General features: G+C 33.5%; 3 protein-coding genes across 8 annotated transcripts; 2 read left to right on the top strand and 1 right to left on the bottom strand.

Moving 5' to 3' along the window:
- Positions 1-565: 565 nt before the first annotated feature.
- On the bottom strand, positions 566-6,666 carry LOC142522382 (uncharacterized). 4 transcript variants are annotated; one of them, XM_075625741.1, is made up of 10 exons: positions 6,478-6,666; positions 6,285-6,388; positions 4,766-4,907; positions 4,377-4,673; positions 4,145-4,292; positions 2,652-3,617; positions 2,299-2,537; positions 2,149-2,222; positions 1,170-1,278; positions 566-933 (listed from the first exon to the last, which is right to left on the bottom strand). In XM_075625741.1, exons 2-10 carry the CDS (start codon positions 6,338-6,340, stop codon positions 889-891), a joined length of 2,076 nt encoding a protein of 691 aa, XP_075481856.1. In that variant the 5' UTR covers positions 6,341-6,388; positions 6,478-6,666; the 3' UTR covers positions 566-888. The 4 variants fall into 4 exon arrangements, with proteins under 4 accessions (XP_075481856.1, XP_075481858.1, XP_075481857.1 ...); XM_075625743.1 differs by lacking the exon at positions 6,478-6,666 and adding an exon at positions 5,937-6,026; XM_075625742.1 differs by lacking the exon at positions 6,478-6,666 and adding an exon at positions 5,937-6,026 and having other exon boundaries at positions 6,161-6,296.
- Positions 6,667-10,190: 3,524 nt separating this feature from the next.
- Positions 10,191-18,325, top strand: LOC142523296 (nucleobase-ascorbate transporter 1-like). 2 transcript variants are annotated; one of them, XM_075627037.1, is made up of 14 exons: positions 10,191-10,412; positions 11,626-11,723; positions 11,935-12,111; positions 12,242-12,342; positions 12,432-12,507; positions 12,802-12,861; positions 12,946-13,133; positions 13,218-13,314; positions 15,739-15,825; positions 15,957-16,015; positions 16,123-16,214; positions 16,473-16,550; positions 16,630-16,787; positions 17,204-18,325. In XM_075627037.1, the coding sequence occupies exons 1-14, from the start codon at positions 10,337-10,339 to the stop codon at positions 17,414-17,416; spliced, it is 1,560 nt and encodes a 519-aa protein (XP_075483152.1). In that variant the 5' UTR covers positions 10,191-10,336; the 3' UTR covers positions 17,417-18,325. The 2 variants fall into 2 exon arrangements, with proteins under 2 accessions (XP_075483152.1, XP_075483153.1); XM_075627038.1 differs by having other exon boundaries at positions 17,247-17,382.
- A 288-nt stretch (positions 18,326-18,613) lies between these two features.
- Positions 18,614-22,031, top strand: LOC142522319 (U-box domain-containing protein 18-like). 2 transcript variants are annotated; one of them, XR_012814451.1, is made up of 3 exons: positions 18,614-20,446; positions 20,565-20,629; positions 21,723-22,031. XR_012814451.1 is itself a non-coding variant. In XM_075625621.1 (2 exons), the coding sequence occupies exon 1, from the start codon at positions 18,706-18,708 to the stop codon at positions 20,428-20,430; it is 1,725 nt and encodes a 574-aa protein (XP_075481736.1). In that variant the 5' UTR covers positions 18,615-18,705; the 3' UTR covers positions 20,431-20,446; positions 21,723-22,031. The 2 variants fall into 2 exon arrangements, 1 of the variants encoding a protein (XP_075481736.1); XM_075625621.1 differs by lacking the exon at positions 20,565-20,629 and having other exon boundaries at positions 18,615-20,446.
- The last annotated feature ends 257 nt before the right edge of the window (positions 22,032-22,288 follow it).

Below are 22,288 nucleotides of genomic sequence, written 5' to 3'. Positions count from 1 at the left end.
ATTAACATCCTTCGTTCTTTTGTAAAACTACTTAAATAATTGGTATAGTCGATCTCATTTGTTCGTAAATTTGTGTAAGATAATCTCACGGATCGTATTTTATGAGACGAATATCTTATTTTGGTCATCTATGAAAAAATATTACTTTTTATGTTAAGAATATTATTTTTTATTATGAATATGAATAAGATTGACCAATTTCACAGATAAAAATTCGTGAAACCGTCTCAGAAAATACCTAGATTGACCAATTTCACAAATAAAACTTCGTGAGACCGTCTCAGAAGACTATTTTCTCAGATCAATTCATTCGTAAAACTATCTATTCATTTGTAGAATTATTTACTCGATCATAGAAATTCGTCTGTTTTATAGAGAAGCAACAATGCATAAATCCCATGAAGTTATATGGTGCACACACCCCAAGAAAGATGATTGATTATACAAAAACTGCGTATGAGAGAGATGAAAAGAGATTACATACATTTATACACATGACATCCCATCTATACAAGTATTAAGAGTCCTACATAGAAATGTCTCCAACGGCCAAGTATGAGAGGGATGAATAGACGACCAAGAATATATACATGGCAATGAACACATTCACTCGTCAATAAAAATGATAACAAAGTAACTGTGAATGAGAGGGATGAATAGAGAAGCCTAAAGGTATCATGAAATTTCTACACCGGGTCGAAAAAACCTTGACAACGACACAAGGGATTGAGAAGTTGCATCATAAAAATACATTTCTGTAATCTACCATGTATTCATCGCTGCCCGGCTGCAGATCTTTGGGGTGCGCAGCCACTCATATATACAGATGATATTAGCCGGTGTGGATGTCTGTCTATCCCTTTAAAACCTTCGTGTGAGTCAATTAAACTACTTGGACTTCATTTTGTGCTGAGTAGGTTTCCAACCTCTAGGCTGTAAAAAAGAGAAGCACAGGGGAAATTTAATTTGTCAGATGGCTAAATGCCTACTCGGTCATTCAAATGCGGGTAGGAGTCAACTAAAAATATTTGGAGGTCGTCCATCAGATAAAAATCCAGTAGGGTGCTTGTATGCCAACGTAAGAGTTTTTGGTGGGGGTTGTGTTTTGTGACGAACCCCTCCCATGAAATTTTTTTAAAAAAATGATGGCATTTCACAAAAATACTTACAGTTGTTTGAGCTTTAGAAGTCCGTTGGTTGGAACATTTTTCATCACGCCGTGCTTTTTTAGAAGCACGAGACAACTTTTGGATGAATTCCATGCCATGATTATAGATGCTGTTATAAAATCCATTTGAGACAAGTTTAGAATGAGGTCATCGACAAAGATAAAAAAGAGTAGAATAAATCCAGGAACGGAAAAGGTATGCAAGTTAATCTGCATAAAGAGAAATAACAAATAAGCTGTTCGCTATCCTAAAAGCTAGAGCTATTTCGACTCAACTTACCTATTAAAATAATCAAACACCAACAAAAAAGAAGTTATAACTCATTATAGCACCACAGATTGATTTATCGTAGCACGAACAAACTCTCTACGTGACTTTAAGATGATATGTGTCCTTTATCATGATAACTTATTTGCTTAAGTTGAACAACATCGCACTAAAAAACAGAAGTATCAGGAATAAGAACATATCTATTTGACTGCATCATTTAGGGTGTCTAAAACGGAAAGCCACGTCAACCTTTCAAGATGATCTACGCCCCTCCCACATATGGCTAAAATGCCTAGTACATGATACTTGTAGGCTCTTTCGGGGAATACTTACTTTATTTTAACCTTCTCCCCCACACACCCAACAATCTCAATGTTTTTTTTGTTTGGGGTAAGGAATCTCAATGGTGTTTTAGCTTTTATTTTCACCAAGATGAGCCATAAGAACGAACCACTCTCCACATTAGCCATTCATCACATCACCTTCTGGCACAAAGTTAAGATGATAATTTTGTATATGTGACCATCATCATTATCAAGTGTTGTTGCTGTCCTTGAATGGACTATTATGGGATCTAAAAACCTTGAAGTGTCTCCACCTTCCATGACATTCATAATTTTCAGAAAGCCATCAAGGTATTGTCTACAAACTGAGTAACAAAGATGTCTATAACTGGAAATTGCTGATAGCCATTACACTGAAATCATACCTTAGGCGATGTCTGTTGCATGCAGTGAAGAAGACCACTAAACCGTTAAGAATACTTCGCAGAGCACGAAAAATCTGCAACAAAAAAATATGTGAGTAAGCAAACATACATGTGACTGTAATTAGCTGGTGAAATTTTACAATGAATAACCTGGGAGAAAAGGTCATTCCAGAGAGAACGGAACATTGAAACCTCATACGAGCTAACTGTTGACTCAACGCCTCTGCTAAACTGAAAGATGCTGCTCACAAACAGCCATATATCGCCAACCATTTCATACATACATGTACATAAAATCGTCAAAAGGCTACAGAATCCTAGAACCAGCCGAAATGGAGCATAAAGAATTTCCCCCAAAATCCAGAAAATAGGGTACAAAATAGATGTTGCTGCAATCAATACAATACATACAAATTAAGATATCGGACATAATCAAACACTGCATTCAAAAGGAGTATTTATAACGTATTTGTCTCAAGAGTCAAGCCAAACAGTTTACTTACCAACATTCCATAGCGCCACTAAGAGATACCATATTGGCAGCAGTAGAATCTCTATAATATCGCCTATCATTGTGAAAGAAGACTCAACAATTATCCAAGTCACGGAGAAGGTACTCTCCACCATTTCTACAAACACACTCCAGAGAGGAAGGAATAAATCCAAGAACTCAGAAAAAGGTCCAGTCATTGGTTCTGTAAAAACAGAAAGAAATGACCGCACAGCTCGCATAACCATGAGAAACCACTTAACAGCCTTCTGAAAATTATGAAAAAATAACATTGTTCCCAAGTACTTAATTCTTGAAATCATTTCCCATGTTTCAATCCAATCAAAAAGTGGCCCAAACAAATGAGATGCTGTTGATTTTAGCAGAGGCACATTTTTGTACAAATCATAGAATCCAATCAGGACAGTCACAATTGAAATCAGCACATAAAAAGCTCTAGCCAAAGGGCACATCCATGGGCGATAAAGATGGCAAAATACTGGGTAAGACTGAAGAAAGAGTACCCAAGATGGAAGCCCTGATTCAAGTAGAGTAAGTAACCGTAAATCCGACATAATTATCTCCTTTAGCTTGAAAGGGAGATCATGATCATTGAACCGAAGCAATATCAACACATCCATGTAAATGGTAGACCCATTAATCTCTTCGTGATCACTTTCATCAGATGTCTGAGAAAATATCTCCACAGTTTCAGCATCTGCTTCTTCAGAATATATATCATACTCAAAGTCGAAAAGGATGGACTTCGTCACTTTTCTTCGTTTGTAAGGACCATCAGGAGGAGGGGGTGTACGAAATCTGTTAGTGCTATTGTCTGTTGTTGCTGGATAAATGCTGAAACTGCTACTTGAACTGCAGGGAGATTCATCCCCAGCACATCTAATATCACCGATACTGCCATCAACATCAGCCTTGGTATTCCTCGGAAAACTTTCTCGAACATCGTGGAAAACCTCCCCTGCAACAATCCTGAATTCAGTAAAACCTAAAAAGATATTGTGCAATCCAGAAAAATAATAAAAGACTAGTTACTCTGCACACGCGATGCGTGTGTGTACAATTTTTTTTATCATTATCGATGGACTAAAGTGAATTTGAAAAATTATGGAGGGACTAAATTGATATTTGAATTGTTGAAAAAATAAAAATAAAAATAAAAGTGTGTGTTGAAATTTTAAAAAAACAAACAAAAACAAAAGTGTAATATTAGTAGCATATAAGGGTAATGTTGGAAGAAAAAGTTGGTGTACTTCCTAGGTGATTACTATCATGTCCTCAACTTTAATAAAATAGAATAGATATGTAAATTGCAAAAGCCATAACTGGACAGGGAAATAACAATATACAATCTATAATTGTACAGAAGCCAATGCAAGATCCTTGTCTGCTTACTGTAAGGGCAGACAGGTAGCTCAACCTGAAGTTTTCTACATTAAGCATAAAATGAACAAGGAAAATGAAATGTTCTCACTAAGAAAAGCGTACCTGATACAGCATCCAAATAATCACTCAACAAAATCTGTTCACTCATTGTTCCATGGAACCACGAAGATATGCACTTCACAGCTTGTGTTATACTGTCGAACTCCCATCTTCTCATCACTTTAGCCTCTATGGCAAGTGATGTGTCGGTCTGAACAAAACATGCCTCAATATCAAAACTCAAAATCTACACTGCAAGGCAAACACTACACATGTATAACTTGATCACTGATACCTGTAGCTCATTCAAATAATTTATACCACGTACATCGCTCCATGCAACCTCGAATACAATAAAGCCATACAAGGTTCTATGCAACTTGCTGTTTGCTATCAAAGAGTTCCTCAGCTTCTTTACAGGTAACATAGCTCTCTTCTGTGATTGTGTTACGGTATTAATCAATGAGAACCATCTTTTGAAGTTTCGCGACTTTCCTGTGTTCGACGTGGAAGAAGTTGGCGACTCTAAAAGTTCCCCGGTCATTTTTCTCTCCTTCCTCCCTCTAGTGTTTGCAAAGGGCGACAATCTGGACTGAACAATATCCGAACAAACTTCTTCTAAAACTTGTATGTGATAAAATTTTAAGGTTAAATTTTTCTCAAAACAGACAAATGTTTAGAAACCTTGGTGACCATCAACTGCCACAAATGTGTTGGCTTCGAAGCAAGGTCTTTCAACCAAGGTCGGTTGTCCACCAAAATATATACTTTTCTGCTTTCAGGGGCCAGAAATAAGCTGAGATGTGAAAGGTAGGACTGCAAATCCCTGAAGAAAAAGTTATACTTGGCAATCAAACTTAAAATCCAACAAAAGAATAATTATCTCTAGGTGCTCGAAGACGTGAGAATGATTCAGAAAAAAATTAAAGAAAATTTTTATGGTCGTATATAATTAAACAATTTAATTAACAAAAAAATAAGCATGTTGAATTATACAGAACTGAGCACGTCCAGGAAAACAGAGAAAATATGCTTAGCATGAAATTCAGATAGTGCACACATTATCCACTGCACTTGGAATCGGATCTAAAATGCCAATCCATCCCAAGGAAAAAAACATATGACAGTTATCAAACTTCCATAACCTCCTGGTACTTTTCAGACTTCCATAACCTCCTGGTATTTTATTTTTCCTAATTCAAGTTCAGCATTAATTTTAGCATCAAGAGCAGATTGTTTCCAAGAAATGGAAAATCTTTCAAAGATAACACAATTCTGGAAACAATCTCATAGCATATAAACCCCTGAACCACGTGGCCCATGTAAAGTGACCCAATACCGATCCAAATTTCCCAAAACTTTTTGCCACTCTTAAACAGATAGAAATTAAAGGTTTCATCTAAGCAATTGCTCCGAACACTTACAAATGAGCTTAGATTGAGTAGGATAGAAAAATTTACATTCTTATCTCTTGTCATGACTTCACTCATTTACTTGTTAACAATGCAGTCGGTTTCATTTAAAAACTATCTCAAAGCAAGTTAGGAGTTTTAAAATTTTCCCATTTCGAAATCATTCCTTGTGACAGCTATCTACGTGCAAAATCACGACTTAACAATATCCTGCGTAAGGGCAGTATCTCTCATTACTCTTCCCACTCAATAAAATACCGGAGAGGAAACACAGATACAACATTAAAAAGACGACACCGAACTGGCTCCTGTCCGCTCGTCTATTTGCATGCTTTGCTAACAATAAGCAAAATCTATAATCCATAAAATTTCATGATCTGATATTTAAGGAGAAATTAAAATGACAGTAATTGATGGTTTTCAATGAAATTTCTAAAACCAACTTCAATCTCGATTTTTAATTCTCTTTTTCTTAGAGCGGAAAGAGGGGAATGCTAAATCATATCTGCAAGCATGTCCATTCCTCAGGACCTCTGCAAATGTAAACATAACCCTTTTCAACAAGTATTACACAACAACATACAAAGTCAAGCATCGAATCCTTCCGCCTAACTCAACTTAAGCATCTCGAAAAGCTAATATAATAAACAAGGATAGGTGTTCGAACCGTCAGTACAGAGAATTTTCCATGTTTCACCGTCAACGGAGAAGCAACCTCCCATTCACACACAAAGACGTTGACAATCGAAGTCACGAAGATCAAAGAAAACACAAAATAACGAAAATCCTACCCAATTTGTAGATTCGTCAAGGGAAAGATGCAGCGGCCGTTATCGTCCTTCTCCATCAAAATGACACCTTAATCCCAGCTTCTCTCTCAAATTTCCCACAGCCACTGTTCCCATCAAGTGAATTACATTCGCAACAAATTCACCATAAAGTAATTTTTTCAACCAAAAAAATTCACATCAAATGCATGAATACCCGAGGAAACGTGCGATAATTGAAACTCATCAGCGGAATTACATGAAAATTCCAGGATGCAGCATTCCGAAGTACAGAAACCACCGCCAAACTTCATTAAACAGAATCAAAATTGGAGAAACGAGCGCACGCTTATCGATCAGAGCGGGCATTAATGATCAGATAATGAAAAATTAAATACTGGCAAAGGATGTATGTATATGTGTATGTATAGCACCAATCATGACACGTCCACTGTGTGAGATTGTGTGTGTGATGGTGACGTGTGCGCTTCCACGATTGGGATATATACTTGACTTGGCCAACTTCAATTTTTTGGATGACGTATGAGCCACGTTACTCTTACATGTACATTAAGTAAATTATCAGATTAGAACAATATTAGTCAGATCAGTAACATTGGAGAAATCGAATTTTTCATCATTAATTTGGACATCATCTTAAGACGGCCACATCAAATCTTACAGATCAAGGCACACAGATATGGCACCCTGTCTTAATTTTTATACAAAAATATTTAAAATATTAAAATAATAATAATAATATATATAATATTTTTTTAGAATTTTGTTTGAATATAATAATTGTACAACAGTTGAAAAATGACATTTGGATCAGTTATAAGATTTAAAATATTTGATTGTACTGTTATCAACAATTATAATTTTTGACAAAAAATAAGGTGTTCAGTCTTGTAAATGATATTAAAGACAAAATGATCATAGAATGCAATGATGGTAATTGTTGAGAAATAAATTTTCTAAGGTGAAGTAATTGTACTAATTAATATAGAGATCGAATTGAGGTGTTTGAATGTTGTACGATTTTAAATTTTTGAGTTGTATTGTTATCATCGGTTATAGTTTTTGGTAAAACGATAAGCAATCAGACTTAGAAAGTGAGATATGATAAAATTTTATATGTTTAATAATTAATTTATATTAATGTAGAACAGTAATTTTTTTGCTCTTGAAACCGTCCATATTCTGATAGTCATTAATTTTATTTGGATATAATATAATAAATAAATGTATTATTGCCTCAATAAACTTTTTTGGTCCCATGAGGCCATCTCCAACCAATAAATCTATTTTGGTGTAGTTTTTGCACCAAAATAGTGCAGTTTCTGCACCAAATATAACATTCATCTCCAACTCATTTACTTCAAATCTTACACTAAAAAGTATATATTCCTAGAATATTCTTTTTGTTTACTATTTATTTATAAATTTAACAATATAATTATAATTAATGTTAACATTAGTATTAATTATATATTTACGAGAGTTAAAAATTATATATTTACGAGAGTTAATTCTGATAATTAATGTTAACATTGGTTTTCTGATATTTTATAAATTTAACAATATAATTATAATTAATGTTAACATTAGTATTAATTATATATTTACGAGAGTTAAAAATTATATATTTACGAGAGTTAATTCCTATAATTAATGTTAACATTGATTTTTTTTGATATTTTATCAATTATATATTTATGAGAGTTAAAAATGTCAAAAATAAAATAAAAAACTAGAAATATTTTTATAAATTTTCTAATATAATTATAATTAATTTTTTTGTGTTTTAATTTTTATTATGAATTATATTTTATATCAACACGATTTAATTTTACTCATCAATTATATAATATTATTATTAAAATATTTAATACAAATTTATATTAATTAAAAACATTAAAAAAATTTTAAAAAAAATAAAAAAAGCCCAAACCCAACGCCAAGAGGAGTAAAATGGCGCAGCCTCCGTTGGAGACCAAAACCCTACTCACGCTATGATATCTGAAACGCTATGATAGCGCAGGGTCGGAGTTGCTCTGAAAGACGATCCTTCGGACAAATTTTATATTATAAATGATATTTGGTTAAACTTGTTTAAAAATATTTTTTTAGGAATTTATAAGTTATGGTGTCTTATTTATAAATTGTTTAAATACAATAAGTTTCATTATCTTATTCAATCCACTACGTCCATTTGTTCGTTGTTATGAACTACCTACATATGGAAACAACAAGACACTTTGAAATCTGTCTTTCATAATCGAGAAATAAAAAATATTATTCATCTATTTTTACAAAATTTTAATTATTACGTATTACTAATGTGATAATTTTCTTCTATGTTACAAAGTTCACGGATACATGATAGTATAAAATTTCTCGTAATGGAAATGATTAAACCAATTCTAAAGAAAGTAAGCATCTTATTAGAAGACACCTTATAAAATTTATTGACATTATTTTGAAATACACATAATAAATGTTAATTAAATAACTTTTCTGATTTATACATAATTTACTTATGATAACACGTTTCATTTTTTTTTTCGGAATAACAGGCTGTTGTATATAAAATTATGAAGAGATTTTGTAAATAAAATCACAACCCATTTGGATAAAGACATTGATGAAACAATTATTGTTACCATTCAAATGTATCAAACACGTGTCATGTCACAAAATTATTTGTGAATGTGGATTTAGACGAAATTATTGAATTTTTTAAAAAAGTATTTCTCATTAATTTTAATGAATGTGATTTAAAAATATTTTTTTATCACATGTTAAAAAATAATAATATAGAGCTTCTCGAAAATTAAAGAATTAAATATGTATTAAGGTTGGTGGTCGACATCAATACACTAAACACGATAAGCATCATGTCATTGCCTTAGGCTAACACAATCTAAAAGTTTGAGATATGATAGTGATTATTAGCCAAAAAAATTAATCGACATGCGTAGTATTTAATAAAGTTTTTTAAAATTATCGAAAAATAGTTTTTATTTTATTTTTTATAATTATATTATTTTTTCAATTTAAATATTTATTCATTTTCACTTATTTTTTCAATTTAAATATGCAATATTCATTTAAACGTCAAATTTATGCATGCAATATTGCAACGCAAGACCTTATGTATATCACTGATATCGAGATACACACGATGCGCATGTAATGCAAAATATGAATGTTAAAAATTAATATAGATGAAAATATTTTTAAAAATGGATTAGCTCAAGATACTGCTTTCCAAACGATGATTTTTTATATTTAAAAAAATTGTTTTAAATTTTACAAAAAAAGCTAGGATGGTGTTATGACAAATGCAATACAAATAATAATAATTAAAAAGGCTAAATATTGTGTCAGAGTTTGGCATTAATTGTAATTTATGAGAGCCAGATAAGATTTACTACAAACACTACTATACTAAGGTTTCAACCAATAAATGGCATAAGATTACCTGAATTTGTTTGGTAAAATGGTAATAATTCATGAAAATGGTGGCGAAAAAAGAATCGAAAAACAGTAACTAATTCGGCTCAAATTCAAAAATTTAAGCTTATCGTCGCATGAGAAGAGGAGGCGAAGCAGTCAACAAAAAGTGCGAGTACTGTGTGTTTTATTTTTTTAAAAAAAATTCACTTCGTAAAACTAAATAAATAATATTCAGGGGGGCAAGCAGGAAGAAATTATTCCTTAAATTCAATCTTTTCAAAACGAATGTTTATATATATTTAAATTTATAAAGATTCCTTATTATATTTTGATTATATACATTAATAAATACAATAAACAGTGTCATTATTATTATTTTTTTGCAAATATTTTCTTACTATAGTACTATAATTATATATATACACACACACACACATATTCTTTCACTTGCACTTTTTCAACTTTTTTATCTGTTGCTGTTGCTTCTGCTTTAATTTAATTTGTTCTTGTTTCTACCTTCTGCCTTCTTCATATTCTCCCTCTCAGAGACTAAAGGAACCAAGTTTTATTCTTTGATTCTTGAGGGGGAGGAAAAGAAGAAAGAGTTATTATCAATGGGTGACATTACACACCCTCCCATGGAACAGCTTCAAGACCTTGAATACTGCATTGATTCTAATCCTCCATGGCGTATGTGGCATCATTCCCTTTTCACACATTACTAAAAACTTTAGAAATACATTCCTTTGCTCTTTTTCCAAGTCTGCATATTTGTGGGTTTTGTCAACAAAAGTTGTTTCTTTTCAAAGATAATCAAGAATGGTGTTCAGTTGTATGAACAGTGAGTAGGAGAAGAGATGATAAATGCTGAAGGTTTTAGCTTTTTCGGGGCTTAATTATTTTAGTTTTTAGTCGTTTGGATTTTTTCTCTGTGAGTTTTGGCATCTTTATAACTTTGTGGGTTTATGGTTTTCTATTTTTTAATTTTTTTAAAAAATTACGACTTATGTTTCTGGTGTTGTAGCTGTTTTTGGGAGTGATGGACCAAATGAAAACGTTGATTTTTTTACGAAACTTTCTTTTAATAACCGTTTACGAGGAATCACCTGACATTTGTGTGCAAATGTATGAAGTTTGGATGTGCGTTTTCTTTACTATAATTAGGAAAAAATATAGTTCATCCTGTCTAAACCGGATCATGCTAAAAATTTCTGGTTCATTATTTTTTTAAATGGAAAAATGTGTGGTCTTGAATGGGAAAAGGACTTTGGGACGTGGCAATCAAGAATGTGGAGAACTGTTTTTGTGCATTGAACTGAGTAATGAAAGGAAGTTACTAGAGAGGATGATGATCTATGAATGCCAATAATTTTTTAATCTTTCTGTCATCTTTGAATTATTCTCAAATTCTCTAGTAAAGCCGGAGATTGTGGGTGTTATTTTGAAGCATTAGAGTGACTCAGTGAAGGAAAGACAACATTTCCTTCTTTATGCAATATCATTTATTTCAAGATGTATTATTTGTTTTCTTGTGTGGCAAAATTAAAGTGCTAAAGAGTTGAAAAACCTGGCTTTTCAATTTTTGCCAATTGTTGTGTGACAAGTATTGGTGAAATATAAAGTATAAGAATAATGAAACAATTTTTGAAGTCCTTTAGTTGGCAAGGATTGAGTTCATGAAGACAAAATACTCTGAAACTCAAATCTTAGCTTTTGAGGCCTTCCTGGTAACTATGTTAAGTAATGAAATTTTGAAAATTATTTCCTGGAAATTGTAGAATGCAAAATTCCAATACGGGATTCTTCTCTTTTAGTCTTAGTTAGAATAAGATTCACTGAATATGGTGTTTAACTTTGTGTTGCCATTGTATGCTTATGCGAGTTATTGAATTCTCGTCTGCAGCCGAAACCATCTTGTTAGCATTTCAGAATTACGTATTAGTACTTGGCACAAGTGTGATGATCCCCACGTTGCTTGTCCCATGGATGGGTGGATCTGATGTAAGTTATTCATTTATGCTTTTTAAAATTTTGGTCAATTGAAATTCACAAATTTTGATTAGATTGTTAAGATAGCTACTGAATATCTTTCAAGAATTTATACATGTAACTATTTTCACAATTATGTTAAAATCCCGTGCTTAATGGATTGATTTGGGCATTAATTTGACTTGTCATTTCCTAACCAAGTAATGTGTTGCTGATCAAACAGGGCGACAAAGCACGTGTCATACAAACACTGCTTTTTGTAGCTGGCATAAACACACTTCTTCAAACACTCTTTGGAACAAGGTTACCTGCCATTGTTGGAGGGTCATTCGCATATGTCATCCCTATAGCATATATTATTAACGAGTCATCATTGCAAACAATTAACGAGCCTCATGTTGTAAGTACTGAGTACCATTTGCTTTTTTTTTTCAGTAATCTGGATTCCCATTTTTTAAGTCCTAAATTTATGTGTTTATATTATTCATGATACCATGCAATTTCATGTATAGCACTTGAATGCTTTGCAGAGATTTATTCAAACAATGAGAGCTATCCAAGGAGCTCTAATAGTTGCTGCGAGCATACAAATAATTCTTGGCTACAGCCAAGTATGGGGACTCTTTTCACGGTATAATGTTGATAACCAAATGTCAGAAAGACAAAATAAACAAGTTCCACTTTAAATGTGAAATAGTATTTGTTTTTCGTATTTCACAGATTTTTCAGTCCTCTTGGAATGGCACCTGTCGTTGGATTGGTTGGTTTGGGATTATTTCAACGGGGCTTTCCTGCGGTAACTTATTGCCTTTGATATTTATACTTCATTACTCTATCTTTATGGATCCTATAGAATATCTTGTCTTTATATTTTAAAATGCCAACATGAATTTCCAAATTTCATTCTAGTCTCAGAATTGCCCAAAACACAATAATTTGAAACAAAAAAAATGTATGCTAGTTTCTGAACTTGCCCCATGTGTCTTCATATATCATTTACTCCACCTAATTTGTGGCTTGCTGTGTAAGCTCGATGCAACAAAACCCCTGTATCCTATTGTTGTTTGATAACATGTTTTCTAATTTACAGCTAGGGAATTGCATAGAAATTGGCCTACCGGCCCTTTTCTTGGTTATTGGATTGTCACAAGTGAGTAAATTTTGAACATCTGAAGCACTGCGTGATTATGCTTCTTTTCCTGACAATACTGCAACTAACAGTTTTCAATTACAGTATCTGAAACAAGTTAAACCATTAAGGGAATTCCCCATCTTTGAACGATTTCCAGTATTGGTTTCTGTCACTGTTATTTGGGTATACTCCCTCATACTAACTGCAAGTGGAGCTTACCGTAACAGACCAATTGTTACTCAGCACAGTTGCCGTACAGACAGAAGCAACCTTATATCCACAGCTCCATGGTTGTATAAACACAAGTAAACATTCTGTTAAATTGTCTGGCTAAGTCTCTGAGAAATCTAACAGTATATTTTCTGTTGTCCAAGGTTCAAGTTCCCTTATCCTCTTCAGTGGGGGCCACCGACTTTTGCGGCTGGTCACGCCTTCGCCATGATGTCTGCTGTTCTTGTCTCAATGGTTGAGGTATTGATCGAAGATTTTCTTCTCATGGAAGTTTTAGTAGCTTGGGTTAAAAAACTACCTTGAAATTTCAATATGTGGGCTCACTTGATATTCATTTTCACATATATCACTTTAATTCGATTGATATCAACTAAACTGGTTAAACCGGGAAGGAAACTTTAATTTTACTGCTATGCTCTCCACTGCAATTGATCACAATCAAACTACCTTTTTGATCACAATCAAACTACCTATTTGATCACAATTAAACTACCTATCTGGTCTTTCTACTACCAACTTTTTTTAACCTGTAGTTGGAAGGCATTAAATGGAAATTATACCCTCCTTTAAAAAAAAACCAAGGCAAGATAATTTACCACGTGTGAGAATATTCTGTATTATCTATATACCTATAAAAGTGTGAATCGTAGAAAAGTTTTCTCATTGTGAACAGACATTATTACCCTTCACATGTTTACTTATTTTCATTATTAGGTAACATATGTGGTAATTTCACATTTATTCCATTAATTAATAATTATTATTAATTAACCATATTTTATGATTATTATTTTGTGTTTTTGACTTTCTTCTCCATGTTCTTAAATGTTTGAGCTAATTTTAAATAAACATACTATTAAATTTACTTAATATTAATATCAATTATTTTTTTCATTTTAATAATTTTCGTTCTAAATTTAATATTGATAAATGAAGAAATAAAAAAATTAAAATAATTAGTTTTCTCATTGTGAACAGATATTATTACCCTTCACATGTTTACTTATTTTCATTATTAGGTAACATATGTGGTAATTTCACATTTATTCCATTAATTAATAATTAATACTGATTAACCATATTTTATGATTATTATTTTGTGTTTTTGACTTTCTTCTCCATGTTCTTAAATGTTTGAGCTAATTTTAAATAAACATACTATTAAATTTACTTAATATTAATATCAATTATTTTTTTCATTTTAATAATTTTCGTTCTAAATTTAATATTGATAAATGAAGAAACAAAAAAATTAAAATAATCAGTATTATTTTTAAACTAAATAAAATGAATTGAATTGAAAATAAAATTATATTTAATCAAAATTTTAAATTTATTTTGTCAAACTATTAATTTTTAAATGCATGAACAAATATAATATTTTATAAACCTAAATTGTGAATATAAATAATATTAATAAAAAAAGTTAATAAATTTGAATCAGAAGTACATATAAAAGTGTGGACGAAGAATCGTTCATCCACATACATTGGATGATATGATACTAGAAAAATATTGTTGTACAGTTGATAAAATGAGAAAGAAATATGTAAAAAATCAATCAATTTTTTCATTAGTTTTTTTTATTGTTTTTAATTAAAAAAAAGAGGAAAAATTTGAAAAAGTTAAGCACAATATACATCTAATGTATTGATAGCCTTTTAATAATAATCAATTGAATTGGAAAATATTATTATACTTAAGTAATTATATTTTATTCTAATTCAAATTTAATAACTTTTTAATGTCCAATATATATAGAATTCATCAGTAGTGTACATGATTTTATTTTTCAAACGATAATAAGAAAAAAAAGAACCTTAAAATAGAAATATATATTGAAAACGAATTCAAATTTTCTGTTAATAGCTTCTTTTTCAATTGGGAAAGGAGATAATTATCATTTACATGCTTACTTATTTTCATTATTAAGTAATATATGTGGTAGTTTCACATTTAGTCTATTAATTAATAATTAATACTAATTAACCACGTTTTATGGTTATGATTTTGTGATTTTTACTTTCTTCCCTTATCTTTCTTTCATTCTAATAATATTTAATTAAGTCATATTTCATTAAAAAATTTATTTAATTATATATTATATACACATAAATGTGTGGATATAGAAAATTTTTCTAATTGTTGTAAATAAAGTTGAGTTATATTCATATTTTAATTTATATGTAGCAAATAAGTCATTATTCCAAATTCTTATAATTTGTTTTGATCTATCTTTTTCCGAACTGAAATGTTGTTTCATGGATTTGATCACGTTATGCAAAGATTAAAAATATTTTTACTATTAATTTATTTTTTAGTTATTTAGAATATGGGTTCACGTGCGGATGCACGTGCTTTTTTGCTAGTTATAAAAAAAGATCCATCCATTTAAGCTTGTTGAAACTAATTGTCAGTAATATCTTCAAAGATACGATGAAATTTTTTGAGTAATTGGAAATCTTATGCTTTTCGCCACATATGCAATAGATGTTCAGATTCTGATTTCACGCCAACCAGATTACCAACTGGTGGTGATAAAAATGGATCAACTTCCTTTCAAGAACAATATATAGTGGTTTTTTAAACAACTATAAGTGTTGAACCATAATTTTTTGTTCTGAACAAGGTGTATATACATTATGACTTTAACTTTATCTGCAGTCCACAGGAGCGTATAAGGCAGCATCTCGTCTGGCAATTGCCACCCCACCTCCTGCCTACGTGCTCAGCCGTGGCATTGGTTGGCAGGTTTGCCAACCTTTACTGAACTTTAAAATTTCACTTTCCCCATGAACCCACGTTATATTTTTTTGTTATAAAAGATCTGATATTTGAGATAGAGATTTAGGTTGTGTTCATGATGATTGATATAAATACAGGGAATAGGCGTTTTGCTCGATGGTCTTTTTGGAACGTGCAGTGGTTCTACTGTATCTGTGTAAGTAATTGAGAGTCTGAAACTGGAATATCTTTATTCAGTTCATCATGGTTTGATATTCTTGTTGAATATTTTAATGCGACAAATGCCCTGGAAACATTTGACAGTGAAAATGTGGGGCTTCTGGGACTAACTCGAGTTGGAAGCCGTAGAGTTGTACAGATTTCATCTGCCTTCATGATATTCTTTTCCATCTTTGGTCAGTATCAGTATTCTTACTTCATTTGATTTGGAATATAGAAAATGCTAATTTATCCGATGGTTATTGGTGGGAAATATGTGACGACAGGCAAAATATACAATCCAACATAGAATTTTCCTTTTTGTCGCCTTAAAAAGTGCAAGGACTGTTGAACCAGCGTGTATTGTGCTATAAAATATTTCAGTTTTTTTCTTCCTCGGAAGTGAGTCACCCCATGACTTTTGTTCTTAAAAAATTAATTTGTGCTGGATGCAGGGAAATTTGGTGCTGTTTTTGCCTCTATACCATTCCCAATATTTGCTGCATTCTACTGTGTTTTATTCGGTCTCGTGGGTATGATATCATCATTTATAACACCTTTCATTCTCTCTAGTTTGTTTACTTTCGAGGTTTTATACTTGCTTGCTTGCAGGTTCTGTTGGCTTATCATTTCTTCAATTCACTAACATGAACTCTATGAGGAACCTCTTGATCACCGGTCTCTCACTGTTCCTCGGGATCTCTGTTCCTCAATTTTTTGATAACTATTGGCATCCTCCACATGGACTAGTTCACACAAAGGCTGGATGGGTAAGATTCCACATTTCACTCTTGAAGTTGTGTGTGTTTAAAATGTAAATTACATTAGCTCTTATATATTTTTTTTAAACATTAGCTCTTGTTGAGGACCTAAGATGGGATCAAACCAAAATATCCCTCTCTCTTTCAAAATTATAATGATCTCACTCATCCTCACTACAACCGTTGGTAGCATCAATTGTCATTGTTGTCCAATGTGATTCCATGTGTAGCAAATGATCGCGAACGTAGCATCTGTGATGGTGTATAATTTAAAACAATCAGTTGCAGAATTACTAATAGCTGTAGCCTTTTGATACCTTGGCAAGGAATAGATCCTACAATAATCTTTCACGTGTCCTCTTGTTCCATTATCTAACAAGTCTCCCTTCTACATCTAACTCCACGCCTAGTTCATGTTTTTGCAGTTTAACGCGTTCCTGAATGCCATATTCTCATCTCCTGCAACAGTGGGATTGATTGTCGCTGTATTTCTCGACAACACAATAGAAGTAGAGAAGTCGAAAAAAGATAGAGGGATGCCTTGGTGGGTAAAGTTCAGGACGTTCAGGGGTGACAACCGGAACGAAGAATTCTATACATTGCCATTTAATCTCAACAGATTCTTTCCACCAACATAATCAAGTGTTTTGTGTTGTTTCTCAAGGAAGATTTAGGTTTCTCCTGAAAACTCTTATTCGATGGACATGATTAGCTAGATTACATTTCTTGGGGTTAAAATTTCCATTTTGGATAATCTTGTTCGTTGAACGTTATCCATTTTTTGTTTTTTGAGGGCAAAACGGGATTTAGAACATCTAAAAATTACTTTTTGTAGGGTCCTTCTAACCTCAATGAAATAAGAAATTATTCTCATTCTTTTTGTTTGGTTCACTCCTGTCGTTATATTATTATAAAATATTAATCATAATCGTTGTTAAACCTTTGTTCTAAACCGATAACACACCTTTTCTCAATAAGGTAAACTATAAAACCACCGGTCTACCTGTGAGAGTCTAATACAAACAGTACCTGCTAAGTAAGAAAACCAGTAGGATCCAGTGGAAAATGCAGATAAGTACACCGCATGACAAAATCTTGATCTTGTGGAAAGTAGCTTCAAGGGAAGGATCATCCCCTTCGAAAATCTTCTTGTTCCGAGCCTTCCATATCTCTTACACAGCAAAAGCAAACCTGAACATCCTAGCCATGTTAATTACATTCCTCCTGCGATAATTTTATGAAACCACTTCAGAGCCGTCCTAATTGTAGTCACTGAATGAAGCACGGACCCTGAACCACAAAAGCCTGCTGAAGCTGCACTAAAAAAAGAGATGATCAATAGTTTCAACAAAAGACGGTGAACAAAGAGCAGAACTATTATCCACAATGAACGGAAGCCTGTCCCTGGTGAGAATGTATATCCCATAAGACCCTATCCAAAAGGGCATTGTTCCAGACCCTTAAAGCTCGCAAGCCCACATCTCCCTCGTTCTTTGGCGCCAAAGGCTTTGCCAAGAAAAAGGAGGGTGCTTGTCACTCAAGAAAAACCCTCGTCCAACTTAAAAAATAGAATATGTATATATTTAATCGAACTCGATATTAATCACTTTTATTTGAATTCAGAAGCCTCAATCAAAGCAGCGTGCCTAAATCTAACACACGAGGCTGCTTAGGTTATTATTATTTAACAAATAATGAATTAATCTTTCAATAAAATCAAAATTAATCTTAGTATAAGTCGAGAAGTCAAAGTCAAAAATAGAATAAATTAGTTTATTTGGTAGCAACCGAGTAAAAAGGTAAGCGTAGCTGTGTCACACTCACACACACAGTGTATGTGTTCCTCGTTTACTCATTCTCTTCTTTTTAAGAACACGACAGGCCGATATAGAAACATAAAATTGTTATTGAATAAAAGTTAAGAATCATGTATCCCGCCACCGTCCCGCCACCGTCTCCTTCCGAGACCCTCGATCAGGTAACGCAACTCCTCGGCCTTCTCCTCCCTGCCACTCTTTCCGTCACTTGCTTTACCTCCAAGTGGCAGGTTCTTCGGTCGAGACTCTCTGCTCTTAAATCCCTTCTCGTAGAAGTTTCCGGCTCCCCTCACTGGTCGGAGAATCCATTGCTTCTTCCGATTATTCCAGCCTTGCTTTGCACCCTCCGCCGCGTGCAGACACTCTGCGAACAGTGCTGTGACGCTTCTTTCAGCCGTGGGAAGCTTTTGATGCAATCCGATCTTGACATGGCCGCTGGATGGCTTTCCAAGCAAATCAACGACCTCGACCTCCTGCTCCGATCTGGGGTTCTCCTCCAGTCTACCGCCATTGTTCTCTCTCAGCCCAGTGCTGGTTCCTCCAAGGAAGAAGTCACCTTTTTTATCAAAGACCTATTTACTAGAATTCAGATCGGTGGGCTGGAGTTCAAGCGGAAGGCGTTGGATTCATTGATTCAGCTCCTTTCTGAGGAAGAAAAGTCTGCAGGGTTAGTTGCCAAGGAAGGGAATGTCGGCTGTTTGATCTCCTTGCTCGATCTGAATGCGCATGATTCCGTGCGGGAACCAGCGGTTGTGGCAGTGTCACTCCTCATATCAGCTGGAGATTTTCCCAGGAAATGCTTGTTTGAGGAGGGGGCATTGGGCCCTTTGTTGAAAATAATCGAATGCAGCTCTATGTCCATGAAGGAAAAGGCTTCCATGGCTGTGGAATTCATTACCGCTGATCCTGACAATGCTTGGGCAATTTCTGCTTATGGGGGCGTCCCGATACTATTAGAATTGTGTAAATCTGGCTCCCTTCTAGCTCAATCGCATGCTGTTGGTGCGATAAGGAATGTCTCGATTGTCGAAGATATTCGGAATTTGTTGGTCGAAGAAAGTGCACTTCCTGTTTTGATGCAATTGCTTATTACTGGGAATCCATCAGCGCAAGCGAAAGCGGCCAGTTGCGTATCCATTCTTGCTTCTTCAGGTGAATATTTTTGTGATTTGTTATTACAAGAAAAGGGTTTGCAAAAGTTGCTGCATTTGTTTCATGAGTGTTCAAGTGCTGAAACTCTAGAGCATGTGTTACGAGCTATTTATTCATTATCTGCTACGGATGCGAGTTATCACATTTTATCTGGTTCAACCATGTTTATTGTACAAATCGCGGAGCTCATAGAGCATGGGAATGTAATGTTACAGCATATTTGTGCCTCCTTGCTTGCTAATTTATCAATTAGCGATGGTGATAAAAGGGCGATAGGTGGGTGTATGGGCTATTTGGTGAAGTTAATGGAATCCGTGAAGCCCGGTGGTATGCAGGAGGTTGGGGCAAAAGCGTTGATATCATTGTTGTCAGTGAAATCAAATAAGAAAGAGTTCGTGAGGGATGAGAACAATTTGACGAGGTTGGTGCAAATGTTGGATCCTAAAGACGTGGTTGTTTCCAAGAAGTTTCCGGTAGCAGTGGTGGTGGCAATCATGACTGGTGGTAGCCAAAGTTGTCGAAAGAGGCTTGTGGCGGCCGGTGCTTGTGCCCATTTGCAGATATTGACAGAAATGGATGTGGTCGGAGCTAAGAAAGCTTTGCAAAGAGTCTCCGGAAATAGGCTGAAAAGTATATTTACAAGGACATGGATGGGGCTAGTAACTAGTTACCAAAGTATCTAATCCTCTGCCAATGAAGGTATCAAAAATTAAACTTGACATTGAGACAACTAATTTGTTTGATCATTTTTTATTTGCTTCTCTTAATTTCTTGATGTCACACGGCACATTTTGATTGTTTCTCTTCTTGATTGCAGCAAGTTGATTAATACTTTGAGATTTGCATGTTATGTAGTTTCTGAGCTGAAAAGTGCTTTATCAGGTTAATTTCAAAATGTTAACGAAAGATGCAATTTTTACTGTATAGATTCATATATTTTGATTTCTCTGAGATTAATTGTACCGTAGATTTACATGTTTGGCAGCATTTTTATTTGAAATTTATTGTCGGATGATTCAGATTAAATTCTTTAAAAAGGATATTTACCATTGCTAATGATATGAGAAATACCTTGTATGGCCTCTGTGATTTTGAGTTTCTTATACCTTACTAATCTCCTTTCATTATCCATTTTACTATCTATTTTTATTTCGTCGGTGACAGTCCTAAAAACATTTCACTTATTATCTCAAATTCCCAGTTTTTCCATTTGACAAGAGCAACCGGGATGACACAGTCTGTGAGTCAACTAGAATTATGTGAAATCTATGGACATTATTAATAAATATCTTGCATCTAAGTGTAGCAGATTCGCAGAAGAAAGATGCTTATTAAATATTTTCCTTGTGCTCTTGAGAGTAAGATAGTCCATTTTTGCGTTAATTATTTCTCTTCATTTATAACCACTAGATTTAGCTAATAATCGTAGATGCTATCCATTTTTTTATCATGTTAATCATCGTGGAATTGGGACGTGGACTAAATTGGCTAAAGCTCATGTTTTTGGCTACTGTAATCCATTTGTGACGGATCAAATTTACTTTGATGGACCTTAATATCCAACTTGTGGTGAATACTCAACTGCAAATATCTTTTCATTTATAACGTATTAGCAAGCACAGTAGATGGTTTTTATCAGCATTAAATACAATCTTCGACCTAACAGATGCCACATGCTTATCATATAGAACGGGTCAGGCTGAAGTGTGATTTTTTTTTGTGGATCCGTGATCGTTAGCTATGTATGTATATATATGTATTTGTAGGGCTCACAATTGATTTTGCATGATTTTTTTTTTTCACACCTGTCATTGCTATCATATCTTCTTGGTAGGTATCATGTGTTCCCTTGCTAGAAAACACTGGACCAAAACGAATTCAGATCACATTTTCTCGTTATTCTATAGATTATCGTCCAACAATTGCGTCGGTGTATTTTTCTTCCTCTCTTTACTTTATATTTATTTGGTCACAGGAACTTTCTTGGTTTCTCTAACTGTCAACTAGGAGCCAGCTCGAGCTCGGCGAAAACGCACCCAGCCATCGACCCATGGGAACATACTGTAATATATGGTGAAAAAAAAAATAAAAATATATATATATATATATTAAACAAGGATGCAATTTTAGGGTGTATTCTTGTTTCACTTCTTTTGTTTAGTAGATCAGGATTTACTTTAATGTGTATGAGTGAAGAAGTTTGCCTTTTTTTTCAAGTCTTTTCGCCTCTGTAATTGCTTTTCTTTGATTTACTTACCCAAAAATTGGCTGCGGCCAAAACATATATAGAAAGTGGGAATGTTTCTTCTTGTTCATTCTTCTTTGTTTGGTGAGTATCCGACTCCCCCTTTTCTCCCCATTTCTTTGATCCAAGAATAAAATAACATTAGTAACCACTTGTGTACTAGCAGTCGGCATACGTCATCATTCCAGTCAAAGTCATTTTCGATTTAACTAATTAATTTTTAATTAAAATTAATATTAGTAATAATCACGTGTATAGAAACAATATTTAATATTAATAATCATAGGCAAAAATTT

The sequence above is a fragment of the Primulina tabacum genome, chromosome 13 (genome assembly GCF_025594145.1).
Source record: "Primulina tabacum isolate GXHZ01 chromosome 13, ASM2559414v2, whole genome shotgun sequence".
In the NCBI taxonomy this organism is placed as follows: Eukaryota; Viridiplantae; Streptophyta; class Magnoliopsida; order Lamiales; family Gesneriaceae; genus Primulina; species Primulina tabacum.
The sequence above is the reverse complement of the archived record's forward strand: the minus strand, read 5'-3'. Positions and strand labels throughout refer to the sequence as shown.